At 37.1% G+C, this 17,390-nt stretch overlaps 1 protein-coding gene across 1 annotated transcript; it reads left to right on the top strand.

The window, feature by feature from the left end:
* Positions 1-5,311: 5,311 nt before the first annotated feature.
* tfa (transferrin-a) lies at positions 5,312-13,932 on the top strand. Its single transcript, XM_067605851.1, has 17 exons — positions 5,312-5,430; positions 5,517-5,665; positions 6,390-6,492; positions 6,961-7,152; positions 7,747-7,876; positions 8,017-8,072; positions 8,897-9,060; positions 9,221-9,374; positions 9,475-9,638; positions 9,744-9,840; positions 9,942-9,971; positions 10,587-10,745; positions 11,400-11,550; positions 12,278-12,345; positions 12,462-12,643; positions 13,254-13,446; positions 13,573-13,932. Exons 1-17 carry the CDS (start codon positions 5,391-5,393, stop codon positions 13,617-13,619), a joined length of 2,079 nt encoding a protein of 692 aa, XP_067461952.1. The 5' UTR covers positions 5,312-5,390; the 3' UTR covers positions 13,620-13,932.
* The last annotated feature ends 3,458 nt before the right edge of the window (positions 13,933-17,390 follow it).

Here is a 17,390-nt window from a genome sequence, read left to right on the forward strand (position 1 = left end):
CAGAATGAAGTCAATGGAAGTTAATGTGTGATCAATGAGCCATGTGGGAGCGGAGTTTAAAGGGGCACTCAATCGATTTTACACATGAAATTCAGTTAACTCGTTGCAAGGAGTACTACAGTACTCAGCCTGTGTAAACAGTTGTATCAGATCTCCTATGGCTGTAGATGAGCTTTACAAAGTTTGAAAAATTATTTTTTTAAATTTATTTTGGGCGTCAGGCATAAAAAAAACCGAGAAAGCCTGTGTTACAAACTGAATGTGTAGGGTTTGAAAGAAGTGGGAAGTTCCAATGAAAGAGTTGCATTATGGGAAATGTAGGATCAAGCAATAGGGACGAAAAGACAGGATATCTTTCCTCTCAATTTTTTAATTTGTCTCTCAACTTCAACAATCACAGTGCAATACTGAATCGCTGGAGTACCTGTTAATATATGCAGATGACAGAAGTTAGTTTAGAGAAGTAGGTTTGTGGATGGAAGGTTTGACTGTAAGTACAAATAAAATCGAACCACTTTTGTACTCAAATCCACATGAAACCTAATATTAGATCTTCATTTCTGAGACGTGTTGTATGAGTTTATTGAGGGGATGAACCTGATATGTTCCCCGGTCTGATATCAGCAACTGAGAAACCATACACCACCCTCCCCCCCTTAACCTACATAGGTGTGGTGAAAACTCAACACTGTTGTTACTGTGAGTAATGTGATAACGTCACATTTCCAGCAATTCAGACCAAAAGTGTCTGTTTCCTGATCAAAAACCCAGGTGTGCTCGTCTATTTTCAAAGGGAGTGTTATCATCATCAAGATGAGCATTATGTGACTGTTATATTCAACTTTTACCTCCTAGTCAAGTGCAAAATGCAAAATGACCAAAGTAGAAGCACATTTGAAGGTATTCTGTACAATATTTCATCTTATGTCTGAAGGGAGAGTTGCCTCTTAGATGCAACAGAGTCTTTTAACCAAAGCCCACCATGAGATAAAAACATTACAAAATGTGTACTTGTCACAAGTTTCAGGAGAATAATCATTGATGTTGAGCTTATCTGCTCTGATTTAGCACAGTCAGGAGGCCTTGTGGACTATAATCACTGTCAAACATGCCGTCAGTAACAAAAGAGGTATTTTAGGAAGCTGGATTTCAGAGTTGTTCAGGTAATTTAAAGAATATTTGCTAGCATTGATCAGTGCCACTAAATATTCACAATTACAATTGCAAATATAAATCCAGAACATGAATGTGTAACCATGTCATGTTACCATCTTGACTGAAAAAAATAACATAAATTTGCACAGGAAAAAATAAAAAACACCCAGTAAAAGAGCAACACAGATGTGGAGTAATACAAAAATAAATAGTGTATCTGATAAATGTCAACTTGTGCAACGAGCACAGGACAGTAGTGTTGTTGGCTCGCCGGCTGTGTTATCAGGACAGGAGGTGTCATCACACTAATGCTGCTGAGTGAAGTGTCAGTACAGATTGACAAAGGCTCAGTAATCTGTGAGGGTTCAGGAAACTGGCACAAGGATAAAGATTCAAATTCAGACTCAGGAGACAGAGGAGCGGCTAAAACAGTCTTTATTTGATCAAAGATCAATAATACAGTCATTACTGTGAAGGTAACCAGGTAGACAGATCGGATAAAAAACAGGAAAGAGGTCAAACACAGGTGGATCAAAATCTGGGCTGGAAATTTAAGGCCACATCAGGTGATGGGTTACAGTGGGAAACATACTGAAGACAACTGGAGGACAGGTGAGGAATGACGGGGACAATAAAACACGTTAACTAAAGAAATTCAGTGTAAAGCTGATGAATTAGATGAAACCATGACAGTAAACTGCATCCTGTTACACTTTATTCTGTCACAACACAAACTGGATATTACAGGTTATTGTCACCACAAAATACAATTGAGCATCTACTGGAAGAAAATTGTTCTTTTGCACTGCAGTCGCTCTTTTTAAGATCTCTAATCTTGATAGTTTATCCAGTAATGTGTCACTAAAATTACTAAAGTGATACAGAAGTTTATGTACACTCAGAGTTGTGGGTTTATCTTTGACTGTGGTCAAAATAAAGATTTTGTCATGGTAGGATTGCGCTAACTCAGGGTTACACAGTCTGTCATGATTCAGCAAAACTGCATTTAGTGGAACATCAGCTTTTTCTCCTCCTGATCAACATTCAACTGTCCAAATAAAATGTTGCATAATGTGCCGGCTCCTCTTTTATTTCACGTTTTAATTTTGCTGATCAAGGCCGCTGTGATACTTTGATACTGCATACACTGTTAGTACTCGCTGTCATGTTTTCAATTATCAGAAATTTAAACATTTTAATAAAAGTTTTAACACTCAGAAATAGGGAAGGAAACCGTGAAACGCAAAAAAAAAAAAAAAAAAAAAAAAGGGTAGGGGATTTAACATCCTCAATATGTGCATGAAAAGAGGCACTAAATGGCATGAAGAACACAGAAAGGCTTGGATCATAAATTAAAGTTTAATGCAGCATTTCACACATTGTTCAATATTGAGTGGTGGAAGAAGTGTTCATATTCTTTACTTAAGTAAAAGTAGAAATACTGTAGTCTAAAAATACTCCAATACAAGTAAAAGTAATTAATTTCAAATTATACCTAAGTAAAAATACAGAAGTATCACCAGCAATTTATACTTAAAGTATCAAAAGTAAAAATACTCATTATGCAGACCGGCCTCTTTTAGAGTGTTATATTATTATAATATATTATATTGTTGTTTTTAAATTAATGGTAATTATAATAATAATACACTTATAGCACCCACTAATGCAGCTTAAAGTGCATAACACGTTTTTAAAAAGAAAAATGCACACAATTAAAACAAAAGAATATTAGAATATATTATTTTATGTGAAATGTAGTGATTGTTTACAAATAAATGTAGTGGACTAAAAAGTAAAATATTTCCCTCTGAAATGTAGTAGAGTAGAAGTACAAAGTTGCATAAAATAGAAAAACTCAAGTAAAGTACCTCAAATTTTTTCTTAAGTACAGAACTTGAATAAATGTACTTACTTATATTCCATCAGTGTTCTCTAAAGTGTCTATAAAGCATATTATTTTGATATTAATGGCATTGTTTTAGTGTTACAGGCCAGTTGATACTCCTACTACTCTGTATTTTTCCCTCAATCCACTTTCTTCATGCTGACAGATACATTTTTACCTCGACAGGTTTTGCAGGAACTCAAGTCAACTTCAGATTAACCAGCAGACAGTAAAGTACTCGTCTGTGCTACTTCTATCACATTTACAAACACAAGAGCAGTTACATTTTTAATCTGGAGGTAACGACAAAAGCAGTGGCCAGATAATCTGCCTCTTGTCCTCATACCTTTAGTCATTTATCACTTTCTCTACAGATAAAAAAAAACAAAACGTCAAGTAACCTCACTCCAAATGCACAGAATTTGTGAATCACATGTTTTTAAAGTTTTTTTTCCTAATTGTGTGGTTCATTGTTGGGAAACTCAAACTTTATGTGCAACTATTGACTTTAAAAAAAAATCCAGACAGACTTAATAGTAATGCATCTATCTGCATCTCATTTATATTTCTGTTTAGTTTTATTTATTTTTTTAACCTTGAATCCTATCCTTGAAAAAAAGTCATTTTTTTAAGGGAAGTATGTGCGCAGTGCCAACACAGGAAGTTGCAGAAAAAAAATCACAAATATGAAGAAGTAATAGTAGAATACAGAGCGTACTGAATATTGTAACAGAGATGGGCAGAGAGAGAAAAGGAGATTATACACAATAATCGGTACTGTCTTACTAAAAGCCTTTGCTATCAGTTACTACTTACAAACACTTTGGCTTTGGAAGCAGGATGGTGCCGTCCTCTGATTTCCAGACGGTGTTGAGTCTAATAAAGAGATTTTATCAATTTATTTAATACACTTAAACCTGAACTGTAATTCAAACTTTGGCCCTTAATTCCAGTAACATCAAATTGCCCCCCAAAAATCCCCTTTTTCCATACCTACAGTAAGGAATCAGGACATGATGGGTAAAAGGAAGTGCCAGTGTCCTCACAATCAAAATGAAATCCATCCTTTTGTCCTGTATCACGTTTTGGATTTTCCAAAGTTGCACCACCAAAGGCGCTTCATGAAACATGGAGTCTATTGTGAAATGTATTGGGTGATATTCCAATATTTGACAAATGAGAACAAAGAAGGAGGTGTTATTGGTTCAATTTACAAATCTACATGAACCTTAGCTCTTGTGTTGGGTAATATTGACTCTGTAAACACGACAATGTGGGTCATGCTGCAACTTTGAAAAATAAGCATTTTCATAAGCTTTGTGCCCTTATTCTGTATTGAAATCACATCCTTAATTCACTTTTCTGCCAGACGTGGCTGAATAATTTCTACTGCAATTTAAAGATTTGCAACACTTCAAAGCAGACGTTCCCCAAAACTGAATGTTTCTGTCACTACTTGATAAGTTGGTTACAGTACAAGGTCTCACTGTCAAATCATGTAATTTTACGCAAAAAAAAAAAAAAAGAGTTGGTTAATGCTGAGTATCAGATTACAGGATTAGAGAAGACACTTTCGTGTGCAGGTCAAACTTGTTGCCCATTATGTTGTTCTCTAAGACCCCCTTTATTATGCAGTGGCTCTCAAAGTGGGGTCCATCCAGACTGGGTCCATCCATAAGTGACACAATGACAGAGTGTATGAATATTTTGGTCATGGGTTTCATATACTTTCTGTAATAAAACATATCTAAGCAAAGATATCATCAGATGGGGGTCCGTAGTCTAATTTGTGTCAGTTTAGGGGCCAAAAGACGTGAGAATCAATGATCTAATGAACACTTCAGTCGATCAATCAATCCATTGCATTTTTGATAAATGGAAAATGTTTGCACAGCAGTAAAACATAAAGCACATTAAACATCACAAGTTAAGACAATTTAAAAAAAAAAAAAAAAAAAAAGTTAAACTATGAAAACAAATATAAGATCAATAAACATAATTTGGATCGTGATTGAATATTTGTGCTCATGTCACCTTTTGTTGTTTATTGTTCAATATGTGAATTACTGTTTTCTGCTCTCTGATTTCAGATAGTGCAAACAATGGTTAAACAGTTTACAGTGTCTGTGAATTTCCATCATGTGGAAATCTTTCTCTGCCATCTCGTGTACCAGTACACAAAAGTACACAAGCACGCACGCGCCAACGCACGCACACATTAGGAAACTTGAGCAAACTGTTTCCTTCTTTTCTTTTTTTTCTGTGCAGTCAGAGGTTTGCTATAAAAGCCTGAGCTGCCTCCCGGATACTCTGCTGACCTGGAGACCCCCTCCCCTCAAAGTCAAACATGAAGCCTCTCCTCCTACTGGCGCTGCTCGGCTGCATCGGTAAAGACAGAAACAATTTCTGTAATCACTTTTATTGTTTACGTTTATTGTTTTAATGCATTTTGTCATTCATTTGCATTTGGCAGCCTCGGTGTTCGCGGCCCCTGCTGAAAAGGTGAGATGGTGCGTCAAGTCCGACCAAGAATTACTGAAATGTCGGCAGCTCGCAGCCAAAGCTCCTGCTTTCTCCTGCGTGAAGAAAGAAAGCACCATCGACTGCATCATTGCAATTAAGGTGAGGACGTTAAAATAAGAATAAAAACACCTCTTCACAGCTTTTAATTAACATTTAATGAGCAGTGGAGGTAGTATTCAGATCCTGTACTAATACCACGATGTGATAACCAGTAAAATGTACTAGGGTTGCAACCAGCGATTATTTTAATTATCAATTAATCTGTCGATTATTTTCTCGATTAATTGATCAGTTATTTGGTCCAGAAAATGGTGAAAAATGTCGATCACCAGTTTACTGTAATAGAAGACTAAAGAAACCAGAAGAGATTCACATTTGATAATCTGAAATCAGAGAATTTTGACCTTTTTTCTTTAAAAATGACTCAAAATGATTAATCGATTATCAAAGTAGTTGGGGATTAATTTAATAGTTGGCAACTATTCAATTAATCGACTAATTTGCTAGTTGCAGCTCTAAACTTAGAAGCCCTGTACTTATAAAAAATACTCATGTGTAGCCCCTTTTTTTACTATTAATGTTATAATTATATATTATTGAATCATTAATATGTAAGCAGCATCTAAATGTAGCTGGTTGTCAGATAAATGTAGAAGAGTAGAAATGAAAAAGAAATGTAGTGCAGTAGAAAGTATTTAAGTTAAGTACAAATACCTCATCGTTCTCCCACCAAGTTGTGTCACTGCATTTAATTCATTCTGCATGTTATTCTTGAGCTGCTGCTGCTGCTGCTGGTTGGTAAAGATCTGCGTTTCTCTTACAGGCTACTGAAGCAGATGCCATCACTTTGGACGGTGGCGACATCTACACAGCTGGACTGCACAACTACGACCTGCAGCCCATTATTGCTGAGGACTACGGTCCCTGTACGTTTACTCATCAGCTGGCTTTTCTCATGCAATAAATAGTCTTTGCTTTTCAGGGACAGTCAAATATATGTTTTACACCAAAATGCATGGAAAGAGGTTTTGGTTTAGTTTATTGACATATTTAAAAATACAACATGCCATAATTTCCATTGTTGTCCATGCATGGTATTTTTACACAACACCAACTTTTATCAAACAGACATGTCTGGCATTGAGATATATTAGTGTCTCAATGAGAACTAGAAAACTGAATGATATGAAGAAACTTTTTTTTCCAGAAAGCAGATTACACCCAAAAAAAAAAGAAATCTCATAATAATAGTAAGACATTTTTATAAGATGCAAATATACATAAAAACACATCATTGTATTAAATATTCTAAATGGGAAGATTAGGGATGTTTAGCATTTTTTACCAACTAAATGTTTGAACTTTTTGCTCACAATCTTTCTGTATTCAACCAGCTTCGGACACCTGTTACTATGCCGTTGCCGTGGTGAAGAAGGGCACTGGATTTGGCCTCAGAGACCTCCAGGGAAAGAAAACCTGCCACACTGGCTTGGGAAAATCTGCAGGCTGGAACATGCCAATAGGAACTCTGGTGTCCTTGGGTATACTGCAATGGGCAGGCGTTGAGGACAAACCAGTGGAGGAGGGTGAGTGACAGTCAATGTATTGATCTTCTCATGTAGCCTTTTGTAACTTGTACATTATAATATGCGGTGTCACAGGTTAGACAATCAGACATAATATTTGACGGTTTTGTTGTACTTTTGGTATCATTAAGGGCACAAAGGTCATGTCCTCAGATTTCTTTTTTCTGGGAATATGGGGGATTTAGCAACCCGGAGGGAGTTAACAATCTACAATTTAAAAACCTGCACATGGTGGGTGTTTAATGAAAATATAATTTAGACCTTTATACCTTTTATGTTGAGTAAAACATACTAATGGACAGTTAAGTTTAGTTTCAAAAGTTGATTCAAAACAAAATTACTTGAAAGTTGTTTTAGAAGCTGTTCTGGAGCTACATTTTTTTAGTTTTTCTAAGCACTTTAAGACGTCTCATCCCTGTTGGCTTAAAAGTTAAGTTTCAAAGTTCATCTTTGACATCAGAAATAGCCAAGACATCCAAACAAGCTTCTATTTTTTTCTGGTCAAACTTTCCGAGGAACTGATGTGGGGCAGGGACTATGGGGTCTAAGGGGCTCAACATTTCTGATATCCTGGCCATGGCTCTGCTTTTGCAGCGGTGAGCAGCTTCTTCCAGGCCAGCTGCGCCCCGGGGGCCACAAGAGGCTCCAAATTGTGCCAACTGTGCAAGGGAGACTGCTCCAGGTCCCACAAGGAGCCTTACTATGACTACGGCGGTGCCTTCCAGTCAGTATCAGTCTTTCTTTGGTCCTTCTCAGTTCTACTATGACTTTTGTCTGTCTTTAACCTGTTTTCTATCACATGATATTGCTGCTAACAAAAAACCTGCTAATGTTGATGCAACTGTGGATTGATCTACTTTATAGGTGCCTGGTAGAAGACGCTGGAGAGGTGGCTTTTGTGAAGCATCTCACTGTACCTGGTCAGTATCACAAGATTATCGATTCCAATATTTGATGAATTATTGGCTCGTAGTGATTGCACCCAAGCAAGCTGGTCAATTACTTATTTAAAATCTGTGTTATGAGACGATAAAATACAAACTGTCTTAAGTTGTATGAAACGTATTTTTCTTAACTGCCTTTTTTTGATGCTTACAATTTTATGAGATTTTTTATATATATCTGTCAATGAAAACAAAACAAACAGTAGCACAGATGTCAGGCAACATCATCACAATCTGAATATTATTAACAGCAAGTTGTTATGTAGCTCTGCATAGTTTAAATATGATTATCCATGAGTAGGGGAGGAAAGAAAAGGGAGGAAATGGAAGAAGTTTAGAGAAAGTAGAGAGACAAACTAGCTGAAAGATAATGAATACATTATCCATTTTGTCCATCTTGCAAACATATAAATTATTTTTCAGTCTTAGTAATAAACTAAGTCTTTTCATCTCATCCATCTGATGATTTTAAGCCAATCATCTCCCATAGAGATCTCAATCTTCGATTATTTACAAGCAAATGCCTTTTGCAGTAGCAGTGAATACTTTCAGAAGATATCCTGGGTTTCATGAATGTACAGTGTGCTGTGATCAAGCCTTTACCACATATGTAGCTCTGTTTTATTCTTAAATTACACTTAGTTATATGTCCATATGAACAAGATTTGCTCAACCATGAAATGTTACCTTTTAAAAAACATGGTAGTGAGAGGATTGATAAGTGGTAAGTGGTAAGTATTTGAAACTGGAAAATTGAAAGAGAAAAAAGAAATGTAATCACTGCTGTGACACACTTTCAGAGTCTGAAAAGGCCCACTACGAGCTGCTGTGCAAGGATGGCACCAGAGCACCCATCGACAGCTACAGCACCTGCCACCTGGCCAAAGTACCAGCTCATGCTGTTGTCACCCGCAAGGATCAACAGCTGGCCGATTTAATCTGGACAAGCCTCAGCTCAGTGGAGGTAAAATACAGATTTTATGACTGATTATCTGTACAACATAAAGAGCAAGTGGTAGAGCTGCCAAATGATTCATTTAAACATGTAACTTTCAGTTGCCTCACATTTTCACAATATGTTTCACTGCTTCCATAATTAATTAGCTCATTTTGTGTCTTTTCAGGGCTTTGACCTCTTCTCATCTGCCGACTATGCGCCTGCCAAGAACCTGCTTTTCAAGGACTCAACTGTGAAGCTGGTGCAGCTGCCCCCAGGCACAGACTCCTTCCTGTATTTGGGCGCCGATTACATGAGCGTTGTCCGTTCCCTCAAGAAAGGTATCCTGAAGTCAAATAAACTCAACAAAGCACACATATAAACATACAAACCACTAGGCAAACATGGACATTTATGGTTCTGTTTTACTTCACTTTCCAGAGCAGACCCCAGGCGCTTCATCCTCTGCCATTAAATGGTGCGCTGTGGGTCACGCTGAGACGGCAAAGTGTGACACGTGGAGTATCAGCAGTATGGGGGAAGACGGCACCGCCATTGAATGCCAGACTGGCCCCTCAGTTGAAGAGTGTCTGAAGAAGATTATGGTAAAATATGATGGAAATATGGGGATTGGTCACTAGCTTGAGAATTTCGCTCCGTTTTGTGTCTCTGATCATCTGTCGTCTTCATTATCCTGCTCATTATTGTAGCGTAAAGACGCTGATGCAATGGCAGTGGATGGAGGACAAGTGTTCACAGCTGGGAAGTGCGGTCTGGTTCCTGCTATGGTGGAGCAGTATGATCAAGGTATTATGCTTAGATGGCACAGAAACTATGCCATGCAAGCCTGGGATTTGATTTGACCTTTTCTACATGAGTAACATTTGCATCTCTGTCTCTCTCCACAGCACAATGCAGCGCCTCAAGCCCCGCTGCAGGTATTAAACATGTCTTTGTTTCTGCTCTTTGTAGTTGTCACAGATGCATTAGAGCTCAGTGAGAAATACAAAACCAAAAGGCCAAATATTGAAATCACTATCTTCAAAAGAAAAGGCATTAGTGATAGAAACATGATGCCCAAGCAGGTTGAAGTATGTGTTATTATCCTGATAATTTCCCAGAGAGATCTATGTAATTTGGTTCTAATTATAGGAAAAAATAGGAATTACCTTGAAAGAAAATCATCATTTGAACCCAAGTCATTCATTTATTTACATTATTATTAAATTGTATGCTTGTCTATTGACAAATTTCACATCTCTGTTCAGTTGACCTGCTCTGCACTGACTGAAAGCCTCACTGGGTCATCGTAGCAGTTATCTGAAAAAAATTAATTGGAAATGTGCCGATTGAACAGGGTTAGGGTTCTTGGAAACTATAGCTCCATATTAACAGAGTTAGATGGGCTCAGCTCTCCCTTCTGTGATGAAACACTGTATTTGTAATATTAATAACTTTTAAATTAAATTTGACTAAAACTATGTAACTAATAATTATTTGCTGCATAGTTTTCCGATCCATCTCCTTCTGTACTTACTCTCTTGTATTCTCAGCTTCCTCTTACTATGCTGTTGCTGTTGTGAAGAAGGGCTCGGGTGTGACTTGGGAAACCCTGCAGGGCAAGAGGTCTTGCCACACTGGTATCGGCAGAACAGCTGGCTGGAACATCCCCATGGGTCTAATCCACAAAAGGACTCAAGACTGTGACTTCAGTGAGTAACCACACCAAGACCATTAAGCTCCTGCTTTTCCTTAAACAAGTTTATATCCCACTAATTTGAAACCACAAATGTTTTGCTGCCTAGATTATGTTGTCTATCAATATAAGAATAATGATCGAATCTACCAAAGTGGTAAATACTATATTGAATTCATCTATTCATCATTTGTCTTCCTACAATATCCACTTGTGGCAACTAAAGCATGATTAATCTTTCATGGTTATGTTTTGGCAACTCAAACCATTTGATTAAATATTTGCTTTTTTTAATATCTATTAACCAAAACCAGAATCTTTTCCTAACCTTAAAACCAAAGTGTTTAAGTAGTTTAAACCTAACCAACCACTGAAAAAAAGGACACAAACCCCAGTCTGCAGTGTGAAAATCCTGTGCTTTGTATGTCCTCAGTCCACCTTTATCATCATTTTACACCTTCTGCACAGTAGATCATAAAATTTCCTGGTCTGGAAAAAAAAACATTGCCAGCGAACACACAAGGCAGCAATTACGTTTCCTCCAAAACCTATGCAGCAAAACCATTTTTCTGCTAATTTATAAAGTGCATTATTTAGGAGACAGGGCTATTCTCACACCACTGAGTAAAACACCAAAGCATTGTACTGACATTGTCTCTCATCTTCTCAGCTAAGTTCTTCAGTAGCGGCTGCGCCCCCGGAGCAGAACCCACCTCTCCATTCTGTTCTCAGTGTGCCGGGAGTGGCAAAGCTGTGGGAGATGAGTCCAAGTGCAAAGCCAGTGCTGACGAGCAGTACTACGGCTATGCTGGGGCCTTTAGGTAGGAAGCAACAGAGCAGTTATTCTATACATAGAATTATATATTATAGAAATAGTTAAGTTTTGGGTATACGCTTATTTGCTTTCTTTCAATACCGTTCTCATGTCTGTGCATTAAAGGGTAATTAGCCTAGCTTAGCAAAAAGACTGGAAGCAGAGGGAAACAGTTGGCTTTGCTCTCCCTAAAGTTTGCAAATACATCTATCAGCAGCTCTAAAGTGCTTTAATTAACACATTGTATGAAGGCAGTAATGTTAAAAACAAAAATTTGAGGTTTTAGGGTGACTTACATGCCACTATTTCTTGACAAACAACAGTTTTATCATTCACTCAGCACTTTTTTCCAGCATCTCAAATGGTTGCAGGCTGGCTTCTGTTTTCCAAGAGGTTACAGCACGCAACTCCCCCTAAAACCAAACATTGTCATTTTTACACTTATGCTTGTGTATGACTTTTAACAGCTTTAGAGGTGCTGGTAGGCATATTTTTGACCAGGCTAGCAGTCCTTATGCTAAGCTAGGCTAGTCACCTCTCCATCCAAGTCACATACTTAACACACAAACATGAGAGTGGTATCAATCTGCCCACCTAGCTCTTGGCAACAAATCAAATAAGCATATTTCCCCAAAATGATAAAAAATTATTCCCTCAATTACTCTTCTAGAGCCTTCTGTTAAGGGTGGAAACTTTTTCATATTGCATAAGTAATGTTCTGCGTATCATTGTAGATGTCTTGTTGAGGATGCCGGCGATGTTGCCTTCATCAAACACACAATCGTTCCAGAAAACAGTGATGGTAAGAAACTGACACTGACACTGTTTCCATCTTATCTACGACAGCGTTGCTTCATATACAACTACAACATTCATCTTCACTCTGTTCTTCTCTTCCATCCCACCTCTTCTTGTCAGGTTCTGGTCCAGCATGGGCTCGTGACGTGAAGTCTGCTGACTATGAGCTGATCTGCCCTGGGAAGGGTCCAGTTCCAATCAGTGAATACGCCTCTTGCTACCTGGCTATCGTGCCAGCACATGCTGTGGTAACACGTCCAGAAAGCCACAGTGACGTTGTCCGCATTCTCCAGGACCAGCAGGTCAGGAATGGTTTTGGTTGTTTGTATGGATTAACAATAGAAATTGAATATTTTCAGAGGGACAGAATATTATTACATATAATAATCAATTACATATTATCTATTTAGCACTCAATCTGTAGTGCCAGGGTAGTCCAGATAACTCTCTGTTCCTCAACCACGCCACCATTCATCAGCTTATCTTTTCACTGTTTCCTTATTACTGTAGTGGATGCTTTATTTTTCGTTGATGCTATGCTTATTTACTTCTCCCGCTGGCTGTGTGGTGCCTACAGTTTCTACTGATTCAAGTTCTGTATTTAGTCTTTTAGATCAGATTGTTTCCACCCAGAACAAATGTGAAACAATTATTTTGTAAGATATTGTCAAACACCTACAGCTGAATATCAGTTACTGTTGTCCCAGTAAAACATAAAATACAGGGTAAAATGCAAAAAGGACAGTTTGGCAGACGCACTTAACAGGCATTTCCTTAACATTCAAGAGCATTTTTTAACCCAGACCCCCTGTTGATCTCTGACTCTGATAAGGAAGTATAAATAACACCAATATGCCAAAGCTAAAAATGAAAAACTCTGTTTTAAATCAAAATTGTGTTCTTTATTTATAGACCAAGTTTGGTATCAGTGGCAGTGACGCTTCATTCAGAATGTTCCAGTCCGATGGAGGAAAAAACCTCCTCTTCAAGGACTCCACTAAGTGTCTCCAGGTGATTCAAGCTGGAACATCATATGACCAGTTCTTGGGAGTTATGTACATGGACGCCATGGGTTCGCTCAGGCAGTGCCCTGACACCGCCTCAGGTTTGTATTATTGTGGGTTAAATCAAGATAAACAGGATTTCATAGTACCGCATATTAAGTTTAAAATGTATTTCTCATAATCATTTTTTTTCCTGCTCAATTCTTGTATTTATCTCTTTCCAACAGATCTGGAGAAATCTTGCACTTTCCATTCCTGTCAGCAAAAAAAATAGTGGGGCCCGTGGAGCATGTGGTGCCTGAGTCGGCCCTCAGTGGTTCGAGCACCTTACCCACACTTCCCACACTAGATACAAAAATTGCATTGTGTATTTTCTTCCTGATTTTCTTTTAGACTTGCTCTAGGAGTACAACCAACGAACAGATCCATTGCAGTACCGCAGCCTACAAATCAACCATTTATGTGACCAATCATGTCCTCATGTAGCTATTTTCACGCTGTTGAAACATAAGTGTTACTCCTATTGGATCAACTACTGTATGTTTTGTTAACACTTACTTTTCTCAAATAAAGCCTTTTTAATGCTCTATTGTGGTGACGTTATGGTTTGTTTTTGTAGCAGTGTAATATCTCAAGTGTTCATCACCAAAAAGTAAATAGTATCTTGACTTAAATTGTATACAATACTAGAAATTTTCTTCCTGTGCCAAAAACAGTCTAAAACTTTATAAGCATTAATTAATGGTTAATAAATCATTAACCAATGCTTTATAAATTCTTTATAAGCCATTAATAAGCATATTTTTTTGCATTGCCAGGTTGTGAAAAATCCCCCTTTTCTATATTATTATCAAAGTCTGAGACTGTGGGTTTCCCCTCAGACAAAGCTTGGAAAAAGACACCCCTCACCCCCTCTTAGTTTACTTGCTTTGTTTCGTTCAATTCCTGGATGCCTATGGGATCATTGATTATGTTATTTGATCCCATAGACACTCAACAATTGAGCCAATATAGCCTAATATTGCTGTTTGACATAACTTCGGACTACACTAAATACATTTAAAAAAGTCTGTCCTGAGGCATTTATTAGTTTCTGAGAAAGTGGGAAAAACAGAAAAATTCCCCCAAACTACTGTATCTCTGAACTGTCTCTTTAACCACATCACACACATTCAGGCAATTCTATGTGATCTACTTTTGATAACTAATGTAATAATGCCTCCCCTGAGCCTCCCTTCAAACTGTTTGCAGCACCCCTGGGGAGACCCACCTCCCACTTTGAAAACCTCTGATCTAAGTCATCAGGTCTGCAGTTATATTTAAAAAGTCATTAATGAAAATAATCAAAGTCTGCAATTATAAATATTAATAAATGGATTTTCATCTGGATGCCCTGTAGCCAGGTAAATGGTTTAACAGCACATCAGAAGTGTCTTCCCAAAGAATTAGATAAAGCAGATGTTATGGTGGTATAGAAAGGAGGGATTTTTCACAACCTGGCAACCCAACAATTATGCTTATGGTTTATAAAGCATTAGTAAATGATTTATTAACCATTAATTAAGCTATAAATCAATGTTTATAAACACTTTATAAATGGTGCCTTATCAGAAAGTGGTACCAAGGTTTCTTATAACTAAATAATAATTAAAATAACTGGTTAGAAGTAACCAGAGTCCACAATGTAACTACACATTGATAATTTATTTCACAAACTACTTTATATCTATATGACTGCACATTCAAGCAGTCCTCATAGTTTGCACTTTTAGCTGCATTTTCACAGACTTTAGGAAGGCAGAAATAATAAATATAAGAAATATTTTAGGTGGGGGCAAATTTGTTTGGGTGAGCCACTCAATTAATATGTAAAACACTGTTACAGGTACTGTGAAAAGCCTCCAAAAAAGATCCAGTCCAACCCAAATCTGCTCAAACGTCTGCGGTAGATATGTGGCCATCAACAGATAGATAAGATGCTATGTCGCTGAAAGAGTTTTCACAGCACATGAACCCTATCTGGATCATTTGTTGGGAATTTCAGAACATTGGCAGTGGACGAACACATTCTCATCGGCTGATTTTTGTTTGGTGTCCGGTCTCATACATGTCGTATTTCCACTGTATATTCCCCTGTCCATTAACTGCTGTCAAGTCTATATAGTCGCTGTGTTTATAAAGCATTTTTGAAAACTAAATAAGTTGACCAAAGTGCTGAATAGTTTCCAAGGCAAGAATACATAATTGAATGCACACTTGGGACATACAGAAAATTATTCAGGTGCAAAAGCTAAGAAATAGAAATGGCCTTTGAGGCAGGTCTTTGAGGTTTCAGTGGTGCGGGCTCTTCTAATAATAAAGAAGAGGCTGTCACGACAACAAAGGTGCGATCTCCCTTCAGTCTAAATTGTGGAAGTGCCAACAACTTGAGGTCAGAAGACCTTGGAGACCTTGATGAGATTTGAGGCTTTAAAAGGAAGCGGCCAGCCCACTGAGCTCCTCTGAAACAAACGGTAAGATTTTAAAATCAATTCTATAGAAAGCAACAAAGAGAAGTAAGCAGAGGGGAATTATGTTCTCTCTTTTAGATGACAGTAACGAGCGAATTTCAACTGCTCAAACTTGACAAAATAAATGACAGACTTCAGCACTTTTTAAATAAGAAAAATTTTGTCACTTGACTAGAAAACAAATATATAGTCCTGTGGTTGGTAAGATAAATATATAATAATAACTATATAATATATAATATAAACAATAGCATTAACTAAGTAAATGCTTTCTATCCAATTCAATACAAGGTCCACATATACAGTAAACAAGCCCTGTGCAATAACTATGTATTACCAAAACATCGACTAATCATATATGTGAATCACATTCAGTCTATATTCAAATCATTCAATAAACATATAAAAACTGTTGTAAATGACTGTACATACTGAAGAAAATGTGTATATATCCACATGTATATACTGTATATAACCCACTGTATGAATCTAAAGTAACTTATTGCATTAGTATGTGCACTACTGTGTACATAGTTTACAGTGACAGTTTGACCTGTATTTAAACATTGTATGTATTGATTATTGTTGTGTGTGTGTGTGTATACTTTTTATGTATTTTTTAGATACAGTGGCAGTCAAAAGTTTGGACACACCTTCCCATTCCCACAGAAAGTGTGTCCAAACTTTTGACTGCCACTGTATATATATATATATGTATTTTTTTTTTTTTTTTCCACCTACTTGACTATACATAATAATGTTTATGTCTTATTATCTCTGTTAGCCTGCTGTACTTTTTCAGCTGTATGTGTTCTGAATGTGTATCTTTTGGTACACTGATGTGAGTATACTGAGAGTCACAGGAAACTGGAGTCAAATTTCTTGTGAGTTCAAACATGGCTAATTAAGTTGATTCTGATATCAAGTACTTCAATAATGGGCTACTACTGTTGATCAATCCCAGCACAGAAACAAAAAAATGCAGAATATTTCACGATGCAGCATATTGTTTATGAATTTTATAATTTGTGTATATCATGTGCCTGTTGTGATGAAGCTTTTACATGCTAGAGAATTAAGTGGCCTTCATGATTACTTCTGTATTCTTTATTTGCTCTGTGTTTGCACTTTCAGGTCTTTTTATTGCCTTGTGTTTTTGTCCGGTGCTGTCTTTCAGACAAATGTTTTATCCTGGCTTTGATTGTCTTTGTTTTTTTCCCTCGTGTCATGTGTGTTGGCATGTCATGACTATTGTAGTTTGATATTAATATTAATTAATATTGATTAATATTTTGTGTCTGATATTAACCAATCTTGAATCATGGATGTATTGAATATCAGAGTAAGTAAGTTTGCGAAGTAAGTTTGTACATACAAGGAATTTGTATGTACAAATTTGGTGTTGTGGTGCATAACAGTGAAGAATATACACAAAATTTACAATAAAAAATATGTAAAATATACTCTAAGTGAGAAGAGCTGCAGAGAATGAAATGAAATGTACAAAATATTGACCAGGAGTAAACAGTATATGC

This window comes from Thunnus thynnus, chromosome 12 (assembly GCF_963924715.1).
Source record: "Thunnus thynnus chromosome 12, fThuThy2.1, whole genome shotgun sequence".
Taxonomy (NCBI): Eukaryota; Metazoa; Chordata; class Actinopteri; order Scombriformes; family Scombridae; genus Thunnus; species Thunnus thynnus.

What these genes read in the sequence shown, in the direction of transcription:
- tfa (XM_067605851.1), top strand. Translation starts at nt 5,391, where the DNA reads ATGAAGCCTCTCCTCCTACTGGCGCTGCTCGGCTGCATCG. An exon ending in CGCCTCAAGCCCCGCTGCAG is followed by an intron (nt 9,972 to 10,586) that starts GTATTAAACATG and finishes TTGTATTCTCAG; the next exon opens with CTTCCTCTTACTATGCTGTT. An exon ending in GTGCCCTGACACCGCCTCAG is followed by an intron (nt 13,447 to 13,572) that starts GTTTGTATTATT and finishes TCTTTCCAACAG; the next exon opens with ATCTGGAGAAATCTTGCACT.